The following is a 13,374-nucleotide window of genomic DNA, read 5'->3' on the forward strand; positions in this document are numbered from 1 at the left end:
ATACACAGCAATCATACCAATCATACACTGTGGCCAAAATTGTTACATTTCCTAAAGTAACCCACAAAATTGTAGATTCTGTGGAAAAATGATTAGAATCATAAAGCTCATAATATACATCCTTCCTTTCACTTGGCTAGCGAACAGCCACGCCACCACAAAACTGAGGGGCTGCCTACTCCACCCCCACTGCTAATATCTGCTTCTTCTCCTGCCCAGGTGGGAGCTGCTTAGCACCGCTGGCAGGAAAACTGCTGTGCCAGGCTGGTCCTCGGCACAGCTGGGGCACAGCCTCCTTCCTGTACCTGCCCACACGGGACAGGTCAGACAAGGAGAACCGTTGCCCAAACTTCTTTGTGGGTTGTTTTTCGTTCTTCCTATCTTGAAGGCATTCTGGAGAAGAGAACTGCATCTGTGGGCATACATTCTTTAAAGACGATGTCTTTTTTTATTGTCATATGGAGTATGGTATTGCAGTCCTTGATTTCCCCTTAACATGTTCATCATCTTTCTCACTAAAATGTAAGCTCCAAGGAGGCGTGGAGTGTATTTATACACGCTTGTGTCCCCAGCACTTGACTAAGTGCTTAGTAAACAGTAAGCAGTTGTCATGCAAATGAAAGAACAGGAAGTGAGTGTTAGAACAGAGAAAGAGAAATGAAAAGTAACATTTATGGAGTGTGAGCTGGTGTCAGGAGTGTGCTCAGCACTTTAACTTGGATAGTCTTTACGAACCTTCCTTAATCCCTGTGGTTACGGTCCAAGTAGATGCCGTTACATCCTCATTTTACAAAAACACAGCGGCAGTAAAGGCAAGCACACACATTAGTCACTGTTTCTTCTGAAAAGTCAAAAGAAACAGATGACTCCTGAAATTTGGGTCGTTGGGGGAAAAGTACAGTGCTTGGCCTGGATCCCTGAACTGATACAGCCTGGGTTACCTGGGGTTGAAGCATTTTCCCATATGCAGCTACCCAGAGGTCTGGGGCCCCTGGCTTTGTGTGGGAGGAGCCTCCCTGCGGATCCTGCCATGCAGTGGGAGAAGCAGCTCTCTAGGCAACCTTCCTGACCTTCCTGATATTCGTGAGGGGCTCCTGCTGCTTCATGTGGCCTGTGGATCTGTCACTTTCATCAGTTTAGGCCGTACCTGCTATAGGGAAAGGTCTGTCCTTGTTGTAAGTGTTATCCAGCATTTTTTCTTGGTGCCCATTGGTTCTCCAGCCTCACCTTAAAAGAAAACAAGAATTTTGTTTTGCAGAGTAATCTGCTACCTAAACAAGCCTACTCAGTGCACAGATCATGACATAACACCTTGAGAAGTACAGGCGGATGGTATTAACTGCTATGCCTGTGTATCAACTGCTGTGCCTGTGAAGGAAATTCACACCCGGCTTCAGGAGAGTGACCCTGAGCTCATGATCTACATAACTCAGGACTTAACACCTTGAGAAGTACAGGCGGATGGTATTAACTACTAAGCCTGTGTATCAACAGTTGGGTAGAACCTTCTGTGTTGACGTACTCCCATTGTATGGTAGGGAAGATGGAGACCTACCTGGGCATGTGGCCACCCGCAGTGTGTATAATGAGTTGGGCCCGTGGTCTGAGGTAAAGAAAGTAGGTAACCTGTTTCCTTCTGTTCCTGCAGCTTCCAGAAGAGAAAGTAGCCCCTCCAGGAGAGTTGAAGTGCTTTGACACTTAGCCTAAAACGCTGCTTAATCTCTTGAGGGCCAGGAGTTGAGTGGTAATTATTTACTTACTGATGTATTTGTATCCCGCTTCCCTCCGTGAAGACTGAAGTGGTAAATTTGTAAGGAAAAGATAGATGTAATAGAAACTCTAATATACTTTCTGTCTCAAAGGCCAGGACTCTAATCATGTATCAGATTTTATTTAAAATCACAGTGGGTCACATGTTTTTCTTTCAGTCAATTAATTAGAAACATTTCCAGTCTGCTCCACCTGGGAATTCAGGTTGCACTAGGGCTGTGCTATCTGATACAGTGGCCACAAGCCAAGTGTGCCAATTCAAATGTGAATTAATTAAAATCAAATAAAATGTACAAGTCAGCTTCTCAGTCACACTGGCCACATTTCAAGGACTTAATAAGCACCTATGTCCACTGTATTGGACAAGAGACCCATGGAGAAAATGTCCATCATCACAGAACGTTGACTGGACAGTGCCGCCCTGGAGAATACCCTTCTGTTATCATATTTAGTCACGCAGTTCCTTTGCCCTCTACCCTCCCTCGCTCCCCTTCCTCTTTGGGAAGGAAATCCACACCCGGCTTCAGGAGAGTGACCCTGAACTCATGATCTACACTATCATCACGGAGACACCTGTGACCTGTATGACACAGTAGAGAGAAAGGCTTTTTAGGAATGAGTTTCACTGATATGTGATGAAACTCAGAATTAATATTAGAAGAAAAAACAGGAAACAAAACTCTGTGTGTGTGTGTGTGTGTGTGTGGCCATTTCTGAATCGTGGAAATAAAGATAATTTTTCCTTTCTTTGTTTATACTCATATACATTTTCTAGTTGGTATGATTAGCTTCAAACATTTGTATAATTAGAAAAACAAGTTTGTTTTTAGAAGGGAAAACAAAAAGACTTCCCAAAACTGAGAGGAGAAAGAATGATTCTCCTTGACCTTTAGGAGCTGTAGTTGAGGTCGAATGACGTTTATCTGCAAATGCCTCCCCTCTTCCTTTTTTGGAGAGAAAATAACTTTTGAAGTGGAGGGGCGATTTTGCAACCAGTATGATAACTAACATTTCTTGCCAATGTACGGATATGTTCTTACACTGATTGTGAATGTATGTGTCCCCACTCTGACTGCACTATCTGTCCTCCAAGTCCAGGGTGTGTCCTCTGTTTCTTTGGTCTCCTGAGTGGCACCCTAATCTGCACTTGATAACTGCTGTTGACTCCGGACTGGCAGATTGGCTGACCTTGCCGTCACTCTTAGGTTTTATGCCCACAGAATGTGTTAACATCTTGCCTCATTTTGCTTTGGGTCCGAGAAGCAGCGTTCTTTCCAAATTTGCTACATGAAATCCAGTGGCTGGAATACAGGAGCCATTCATCAGAAAATGAGTTAGGCTGTCTCTGACTCTGTGTGTGTGGCAAGACCCTAATGGAATTTTCTTTTTTAATTTTGTTAGTTTAATGGAAATAGCTCTGGGAAGAGAATATGTTAAAACTCTTTGATTCAAGTGGCCACAACCATCCACACCAATGTATTTGGCTCCGCTAGTAACTGGCTACTTGGACGGAGGGATTTTATAAAGAGGATTTTCTTTTCTTGAGTTGGCTGTTAAAGTGATAAAACATGCTTGCGGGGCCATTCTGGTTTTGACAGTTTCTTGTGTCAGCCAAGACACCCACAGGCAGGAATTATAGTCTCCTCTGCCCTCAGTGCTCAGATCCAGACTGGGAGATGGAGCCCAGAATGTTAGATTTAATATTTAACTTCACTGGGTATATTTTACCACATCACAAACCTCTTATACACATCTACCTCACAACACTTGAGTATGGGTTGAAGCCATGTGACATTTCTGTGCTCTCTGTCAGAAACAGGAGAGAAGATAGGAAAGGGAGGATGAATTAGTTTTCACAAAAAGCCAGTGAAAGTCTCTGTCATTGTCCCTGATGATGAATGTCCCTATTTGTGGAGGTGTGGGACTTTAGTGAAAAATGTCTTCTTGGAAGGGTGATATTATACTAAGGAGTGCTATCAAGGAATTTGTGGGTGACAAATAGGAGCAGAGCTGGCATAGGGGAATAGATAGCAGACATTGTCTACTTTGCTCAGTGAGGAGACATTACATTCCAACAGACCAGCCATGATAGTTCATGGTAATGTTTCCTCCTCATAGCTATCCCTGTCTCCCTATGCCTGACCACTAGGTACCAGAGTCAAGATCAGTGCAAGAAACTATCCAACTGCACAGCTCCCCATCCCAAGTTCCCTGAGACCACACAAACATGCTGCTGTTTAGAGCCCCCACTGGAGTGAATGGAGAAATCAGAAATTAGTGCAGAATCTAGTAACCATGGGTAAGAGGTATACAACCCAGGTCTCCAGTGGGCCAAGAATCTTCTAGAAGATTCCACCTGGGAACCGAGGGTAGGCCACTTGCCTGCTACTGTGTTCTTTCTGAAATTTGGCTACTGGTGAAGGACTTATTTTCTTTTCAAAAATCTCACTTCCTTCAATACACTTTATATTTGAGAACTGTATTGTCATTGTACAATAAGTACTGTTTTTATTTTCCTTTATTTAGCAGACACATATATATTATGTAAATTGTACAGAGTATTATGATCTTTTGAGAATTATAACACACTTAATAACATGCTGTATTATTAAAGTCTATTATATAATATTTATAATTTAATTATACTAGTATATTATACAACTATACAATATGTAAATAGTAACTCACTCTCCAAAACTCAGAGATTGAGGTTGCTCCTATTAAACTCATTTTACAAATTAGAAAATGGAGACACTCAGAAGCTAAGTAATGTGTGAGCCCTACATAGCTGTTAAGTAATTGAGCTAAGATTTGAACCCAGCACATCTGGCTTGCTCTTCACCACTATTAAAACCCAGAAAAATAGGAAGACAAAAAATAAATACCCAAAGACAACTACATACATGGGACCTTGCCATCATTATCCAATACAAAGACTCACATCACTGAGCCTTGTCTGTATATTCATTTTGCATCTTGCCTTTTTTTAAAACTAAACTTAACAACTGTCTTTCCATGTTGTTAAAAACTCCTTGTAAGTGTTTCAATGGCTAGCTATTTCATATTTCCATCATGTAAATGAGCCCCTATTTGCTTACCCATCCTCTTTCACTGGCCATTTCAGCTCTTCAGTTTTCTGTTATGCTCACGAGCACTGTGATGACAATCTCAGCGCAGAATTTCTTATGTTCTGCAGAACACAAGATCTCCGTTTAGTATTTGTGGAAGGAATCCTGGGGCACTTAATTCCTCATTTTTTTTCCATCAAAAATGGAATAGTGATATCAGCCATAAGTGACATTTATAAAGCACTTTAAAACATTTTAGATGGACTTCCTTATGCAATGACTCATTTAATCTTCACAATAGCCCTGTGAAGTAGATAATGAGATTCACATTTTACAGTTGAGGAAACAGACACAATGCTCTATGGAGTTAGAAAGCAGCAGAGCCACAACTCTGTCTTCAGTAAAGCATAGATTATCATTTTATTATTATATTTTTAAAAGCACATTATACTCTAAGAAAATAATCCACTGGCTTAACTTTATCAGGAGGCAAGGAGAAAGAAGGAAAAGGTAAGGCGTCTTGAAAGGCTTGTGGATCATAGAAAAGAATGACATAGAACCCCAAGGAAAACTCCACTGAATGAGAAGAAAATTGAAAGGGATAGTTGAAATAAAATTACCAAAAGATCAATGCTTATTTTCAACTATTTGTAAATCTTTATCCATATTTCTTTATTATATTATTCACTTCCAGTTTTCCCACTTACTGCAAAGAACAATAATAATCATTAAATAAATTAGAGCACATAGTGTTCCATCCAACTGGAATACTATGTACCTATTCAAAATAAGGAGGACCATATGCATATATATGAATTTGTTTGTTGGAAAGACAGATGGATGCATTTTTTTTTTCCATGGACCTTGTTCAAGGTTAAGCATTCTGCATTCTTCATATTTTCACCAAGTGAGAAAACAAAAATAAAATATAGGATAGAGGAAGTGAAGGAAGAGGCATTGAAAACCTGGTAGGAGGGACTGGGGTAGGAATATCCCCTGAAGGTCAGGCCTTCTGTGTCTGAGAATCTCCAGAGAGTTTAAGGAAGATAAGAAGCTATCTCAGTTCAGGTAACAAAGCACAAGATGAAAATACTATGAGCTAACAAGCCATGAACCCCTTCCTTCTAAGGTAGAAGGGCCTCAGCCCAAATGGTGCATTTCAAATGCTTGCATGGAAGATGTTACAGGCGGCTATAAGACTTAATTACACTTTGTCACCTGAAGCCAGGCTGGGCGTGGCTCTAGCTGGACTAGAATGGCCTGTGGGACTGTGGGACCCTAAAGGAGCTCAGTGCCATGCTTGCCTTTCAGGATTTTATGGACAGCTGCAGACGTTCTGCCCCCCGCATTACCCCGACTCCCAGAGAACTGTGCCGCCTGGCAGCTCCTGCAGTGTGGTGCCTTCCTTTGAGGACTGCCTGGTCCCCACATCCATGGGCCAGGCGGGTTTTGATGTTTTCCACAGAGCCTTCTCGACTCATTCGGGCATTGCAGGTGTGTTGAGTGTCTGGGACTTAGGCACTGGGGCCAACCGGCAGGACAGAGCAGGTGGGTTTCCCCTGACGGGCCCGGACCAAACCCACCGCATGACCCCATCAAGTCCTGTTGAACTATCCCTGAACTGTCTCTTTTCTACATCTTCCTCTTCAGCCCTCTCCAGCCCCACTTCCACCCCAGTGCAGGAACCATCAGATTTCTCCCATCCTGTGGCATCAGCTTTCTATACATCTCCCTGGATCTGTCCCTCACCTTCATCATTCTGCCCTCCAAAACCAAAGGATAAAATACACCACTTTCCTGCTCAAATCCCCGAAATAGTTTCCAGTACAGCATTCAAAGCCCCCATGGCGGCCCCATCAAGCTCTCCAGACCTGCCCATTACATTTTTCCCCAAGATGCTCTCCACCTGAGAGTTGCCAGCACTTTGAACCCTGTATGTCTCCTTTTCTCTCTCTTTGCTGCTTCTTTTTTCTGGAATGTTCTTTCCCTCTCTGTCTGTGAAAATTCCATTCTCTTTTCTGACTCAATTTTGATGTCACTGCCTCCTTGAGACCACCTCCCCCTTCCCTAGAACACTTTTCTATACTCCTGTATTTTGTCCCAATTCATGTTTGAGAAGCAGCCTACAAGCCAGTGTCCTCCCATAGTAAGGTCCCTGAGGACAGAGACCCCCTGGAAGGCCCAGACCAGCGTGGGTGCCTCGTTGGCCCAGGGGAGCAGGGGACCTGCTCACTGCGCTGCTCAGTGGTGAGTGCGGTGCAGCAGCTACTGACTGCCTGTATTCTTTCTCTTCCAGTGTACGATTTGCCTTCCAGTTCCTCAAGCCTCTTTGGGGAGTCTGTCCGCAGTGGTCCTGAAGACGCCGCATTCTTGCAGCTCAGCGCCATGGACCGCTGTCCCAGCCAGCTCTCCTCTGTCCACACAGAAGGCTAGAAGCTCCCTTGGCCTCTACTGCATATCTGACCATCTTGTTGCTTGCCGCCTTCTGTTTTCGTCCTCTCGCAGACTGCGCAGGGAAGGATGGCAGCCCAGTCAGCACAACCTGCAGAGTCACTGCCGGGTCTTCGGTGGGCAGGACTGGATGGTCAGAGCTGGCTTTGCAGGAAGGTTCACAGTTGCTCCTTTTTCTCTCTGGGTTTGCTGGACCAGGTGACCAGCAGGACTGTCTTCTCAAAGGGAATTTAGAGTCTTCTTACTCTTCTGGATACCTGTTACTTCCTGGCTGTCAATCCTCAAAGGACACCAATGAAAGGATGTGCATTTGAAAATGCAGTTTGGGGATGACCTTGGCCAAATACTCCAAATAGGGAAGGACAACCCCGTTGCCTGAGGCACAATAGCTGCCTCACCCAGTGCTCTGCCTCGAAGCTGATGCCAAGCCGGGCACATGAGGGAAATCCGTGTCCAAAGCATAGTATGGTCTCAACTCCTGGAAACTCCCCTTTGCCTTTCCTCTTAGCCACATGCTAACCAGCTGCTGCTTAATGTTTCTCCAACAGCCGAGTAAGGTTTTATACTTTAGCAACCTATCTTTGTTTTTAAAGACTTGTGATATATCTACTTTAAAAGGAAAAAATATTTAGAGGTCTGTTCTTTTGATGGAATTTATTATTTTAATCACCTCAGTTACATACATTTTGCACAGCTGTAGCTCTGCCTGGCCCCACCCTGGAATGTGGGTTTTGCAGTTAGCAAAGGCCACCTGAGGGAGACAGGGTGGGCACAGCCCTTGTGGCCAGTGCTATATAGCAGGTTGACTGTTCCGCAGCTCCTCCTGGAAGACCTTGTTCAAAGAAAAAGGTTGTTTGTCTGGTTGGCCCGTTGCCTCCACCTGTGCTCCGCTCAGAGCAATGCCAGAAGGTATGAGGACAGGGACACACAGCCATGTGCCTGGGTCCTCTTGGATAACCAAACAAGGGGTGCCTGATACTCGGTGACTGTGCCTGGTGTCCGCTCCTTCAGGCTCTCCATTCATCTGTCTCTCCCTGTCCTTCTGCCCACCCTCTCTTTGCAACCTTCTTGCCCTCTCCTTGATTATGGGTCCGACTTGCCCTGCTATTATCTGACCATCGACTCTTGGGAAGGTAGGCAGAAGATGGCAATCCTTTTTCTGAATGTCTGGTTTGAAAACCTAGAATTTTCATGGGGCACTTAGCTATTTAATATCAACCTTAAATAGAAAATTGCTTTCCTACGACACCTTTACAAAGCTATTGAAAAGTTCCCAGGTCTTAGGGCATAGGCTAGAAAAATTGGCCAACCCCAAAGACCTGGTAAATTGTGACATTCTGGTACTGAATGACATTTCACAGTTTCTTTTGTCTTTCTAAAAATGTTTTCTGAACAAAAGTGAAACATGCTGTTTGTTACACTGACATCAGTATGCTCTTCAACAAGGCAATGAAACGGCTTGGTGTCAGCCTTGGGATCCCGTGGCAGTTCACATCCGGACAGATGAGTCCTTCCTGTCTGGTTCCACCTGATTCGGGAGTTCATTCCAACATGCAGTCAAATGAGGGGAGGAAAGAGCCAAGTGTGAATTTCATTCTCACTGTGCACTTGGTCAATCCTGATTCTCTGACTAGTGGGCTGTGTTCTAAGAAAAGCTATCGTGCAGACATCGAAGTCTACAAAAGAGATGAGTAGTCCGCTCTCCAAAAGGATGTGCACCAGGCTTCCTTTATAAATGAGCTCTCAGGCTGCACGTAAAATACCATCCTTCTCCCAGACTCTGTGTCAGTTGGCCTAAGCAAGGACACACGCATACACAACACTGGCTTTGTAGGTCACATCCCTCATACTCATACATTCTCTATCACACTCTAAACTAAAAGGAAAACTCGGTATCTTCAGAGAGATCATTTATCCGTTCTTCAATATGGAAACCTTTATGAAGAATCCAAAATACATATTTGTGCATTGAAAAAAAAAAAGACAAAAAGACAAGGTTGTTATTGCGGTGGATGTTGTCAGCCCTACCCTTTAAATTAGTAAGGGGGAAGGAGGGCAAAACAAGCAGCTGGCCCTCAGACACCACAGAGCTCACCTCCTCCTTTGGTTGGGAGGAGATTCTTGGGAGCCAGGCTTTGATCTTACTGTGGCATCTCACAGGGACCCTGCCCTTTCCTGCCTCACCTGGGCTAGGAGGTTCAGGGAAGGGCCAGGCAGCAGACCTCCATCCGCGGCAGGAACTCAGAGGCCCAGGCCCTGGGGGACATTTATGTTGTCAGAGGGGCTTGCGGGAAGCAGGGCTCAGAGCAGCCCCTCCCCTGCATGCCCCTCGTGTTTACTGATGGCTGAGGGTTTCAGATCAGGGCCTCAGGACATGAGGCATTCAGCTTCCTTTCAAACTACTACACACATTATTTCTTACATTCCAGAATCTCTCCTGATCCTAAAATTTGTCCCTTGCTTGCTTTCAAAGCATTGCGGAAGATTTGTATGTGCTTTCATCATTACTTTTGTAGCAGTGTAAGTGGAAACTATAAAAAAATGATTCCCTTCCATTTCCTGGCCTTTTTAGTCTTGATATGTAACCATTTTCATAAACATCTGAACAGAGAGTGTCATTCTTCTTTTTATAAAAAGAAAACTAGTGCTTGTGAAAACACACACAGCCCGGAGCCAATTATCTTATTACGTAAAAAAAAAAAAAAAAAGAAAGAAAAATCAGTATGCCTAGAGACATTTAATTTGCTGCATTGTCTTAATTCCCTAAAGGGACTGCATCAAAACGTCAGTTGTAATTTAGCCTCTGATCAGCTGTTAAATATTATTTAAATATTGGCTGGTCCTGTGGGATAGCTCCCTTTACACATGTCTCCCCAAAATTACAGAAATGATTATAAAATGGAAAAAAAAAAAAAAGCCTTCAGTAGATCCCAGCATAGTTTCCACTGATAACAGAGTGTTGGTTTTGCTCAGTTGTTTTTAAATTACCAGCTGTCAAGCACACTAGGACACTAATACCAGTTCTGAACAGGGATAAATTCAAATCCCTCCCACATCTGAGAACCTTGACTTTCCAGTTGCCTTGAAGTATTGGAAATACTGACTGTAAACGTTCAGTTTAATTATTTGGTATTTTATTGGACTGTTTTGACCACGTCATTTTATAGCAGCATTTTTTAATGGCACTTTTTGTTGGTGATGTGGAATTTCTGCGGTTACTTTTTTTTTTTTTTGCCATGGATAAAGCAAAAAAAAAAGGAAAAAAGCACTCATTGGAGAAAAGGTGAGTGTAAAAAAGAAGAGATTTATTTTGTACAGACAGCAAAGCATCCTGTGTAATGTTGCTGACATAAAGCACTTTGGGGGGGAAAAGTGGAAATCTGTTTTCCATAAATCACACAGACTCTTGTACATAGTTATATACACTCACGTAGAGAAATGAACTGCATATATCATCCTGGATATGGGGCCAATTTTACTCTAGAGGCACATCTGGTGCTTATTGTCATAAATCTTTTAAAGAATTAGGTACACTTTTTTCTATTAATATGTATAGTTTTGTGATTTGTCACAGTTATGTTTCATATAATCATAAGTTATTTTGTCTTGTTTCATGAAGTCCTTTTTTTATGTCAAAAGTAAAATGAAGGGATTGTGCACTTGGTACAGAATAAAACTGGAAATAGAGGACACGCCCTCCTGCCTGAAATCCTCCTTCAGCATGTCGCTTTAAAACACAATGGCAACAACCAACCGTTGTTTGTTTGTTTGTTTTATTTTCTTTTGTTTTGCCATCAGTATTGGGGATGGTAATTATAATTAAAAGCAGATGGGGGGAGGGAATGTCCAAGGCCAGCTTTAAAATGCCGCATTGCTTTGGGCCAGAGCTGCAGCCTGGATTTAATTATAGATATGAGGACGAAATGGCAGTAAAATGAATGTCTCCCTGAATCCTTTACATGTTGGGAGTGTCCATAAATAAAACATGAAGTTTTATTTCATCAGATTTAATTAAAGCTTTTATACATGTTTTATTGGTTATTCTATTAATCCGCCTCGCAAACTGGATAAATGTGTGCTAGGGTTTGGGGTTTATTTGTGCCTTTTCAATGCAGCGCTACATCATTCTTCAGAAATGCCTCCAGCGCTTGGTGCTCCAGGTGCTGGGGTTTCAACAAGCTGGCGATTGGAGGAGGGGATTCTTTTTGACCCTCTTTTCCTACAACCCTGCAGGAGAAGACACAACCAGCTTCCTGTGAGCGCATTCCCCGAAGTTTGCAGCCCTCTGATTACCCAGAGAAAGTGGCAGTTACCATTTCCCTGTTTCTCCCATCCTGTCCACTGTAGAGGCTTTAGAGCTTCCTGATCCATTGGCTGTAACGAGCTTTCTTCCTTAGCTCCCATCAGTAGCTGGGACAGGGTGGTCAGAATGTTCTGATAGGTGGTGGTCTGCTAGCAAAGCACATGAATCAAAGAGAGGTCACATCTCAAGAATCATTCTTGAAAAGGTGACTGTTTTCTTCCTACAGTTTTAAGACTGGAGAATTTATTCCAAGGGAAGATGGCAGAAGGGACCGTGGTCCCACGTACCTTGTCTGGCTCCTCAGGGTCAGAGAGTAGATGAAATTTGGTTCTGGGCTGGGGAGGTGGAGACAGTGCTGACTGAAACGGCACAAAGAACTCTTCGGCTTCCTAAAAGGAGAGCGCTGGTAAGGATCCGATTTGTCTCAACCTCTTTGGAGAACAGTTTGGCATTAAGTGGTAGAGGGGAAGGTCCCCACACCCGACAACCCATGATTTCCACTTCTTTCCAGAGACTCTTTCATCAGTGACAATTCAGATACAAGATGTTCGTAGCAATGTTACTCGCAATAGCCCAAACTGGAAATGACCCAACTCTCCATCAGTAATAAAATGAATAAATGAATCTTGCCCAAGTAACATAGTAAAATGCCATCAAAGTGACAGCAAAGGAAATGACAGAACCACAGCCACACACAACTGAGAGCTGAAACTCACACACCATGTGAGAGAAACAAATAGACATAAACGCAAATGTACAGTGTTAATCTGTATGTGTAGTTCAAACATAAGCAAAATGCAATTACAGCGTTTAGATGGTTTAAAGTTTAAAGAGCAGAAAGGAAGACATTATCCCAAAGACCCGGATCCTGATCTCCTCCAGGGAGAGAGGGCACACGGGGGCTTCTAGAGTGCAGATGGACAATGCTTTTTTTTTTTTTTGACTCAAGTGTTAGGTTATACAGGTTTAATTTATAATTATTTAAATGTGATTATATGTTTTATAGATTTTATTTCAGACAACAATATTGGCCCTGCTGGGGGGGGTCTATGAACATTTTCTGCAAAGGTCCAGATAGGACCTTTTTTTGGCTTTGAGAGCTATAAGGTCTCTGCCTCAAGTACTCTGGCACTGTAGCTAAAATGTGGCTGAACAAATGGATATGGCTGTGTTCCAATAAAACTTTATTTATGGACACAACTTTGAATTTCATCTAATTTTCAGATGTCATATTCTTTTGATTTTTTTCAACTCTATAAAAAGGTTTTTAAAAATTCTTAATCCACAAGCAGTACACAAACAAAAGCAGCAGGCAGGATTTGGCCCATGGGCCTTAGCTTGCTGACCCTCGTCAATTGAAGAGCATTCCCCAGGCCCTTCGCATAAATATCCACTCAAAGAAAACCACAGATAGGAGCCCCTCTGCTTATTCTGCTAGATTGAGTCCTGTTCCTAGAGGAAATTCATGAGTTCTATTGATTAAGCTCTTCTTTGTTTAGATCCTGGGTTCTGCTCCCCGGGAAACAGATGAATGCGTAGAGCCTGGAGTGCCATTCGAACTTTATCTCTGGATTTAAAGTTTTTAATAAAAGGAACTGGGCATAGAGAAATCCGTGAGAATTGGAAAATGAGCACCCATTCTTTCCAAGCTAACCAAATATTTGCTGGATCTTGGCAGCCACAGCCAACCTTTTTCCTCTGAAATGCTGAGAGGTTATAAGTAATGGGAGACTTCATTTTTCTTGGGCCACAGCTCTTGTGAAAACCGGCAGCATTCTCAAG

General features: G+C 43.0%; 1 protein-coding gene across 1 annotated transcript in view; it reads left to right on the plus strand.

Moving 5' to 3' along the window:
• Positions 1-7,860, plus strand: part of GLIS3 (GLIS family zinc finger 3) — a 448,158-nt gene extending 440,298 nt beyond the window's left edge. Inside the window, exons 10-11 of the mRNA XM_012813159.2 lie at positions 6,150-6,332; positions 7,135-7,860. Coding sequence (XP_012668613.1) covers positions 6,150-6,332; positions 7,135-7,271 — 320 coding nt within the window. The 3' untranslated portion in view covers positions 7,272-7,860. The remainder of the gene's footprint in view (positions 1-6,149; positions 6,333-7,134) is intronic.
• Positions 7,861-13,374: the final 5,514 nt, after the last annotated feature.

The sequence above is a fragment of the Otolemur garnettii genome, unplaced genomic scaffold, assembly GCF_000181295.1.
Source record: "Otolemur garnettii isolate 467f Iridium unplaced genomic scaffold, OtoGar3 scaffold00006, whole genome shotgun sequence".
Classification (NCBI taxonomy): domain Eukaryota; kingdom Metazoa; phylum Chordata; class Mammalia; order Primates; family Galagidae; genus Otolemur; species Otolemur garnettii.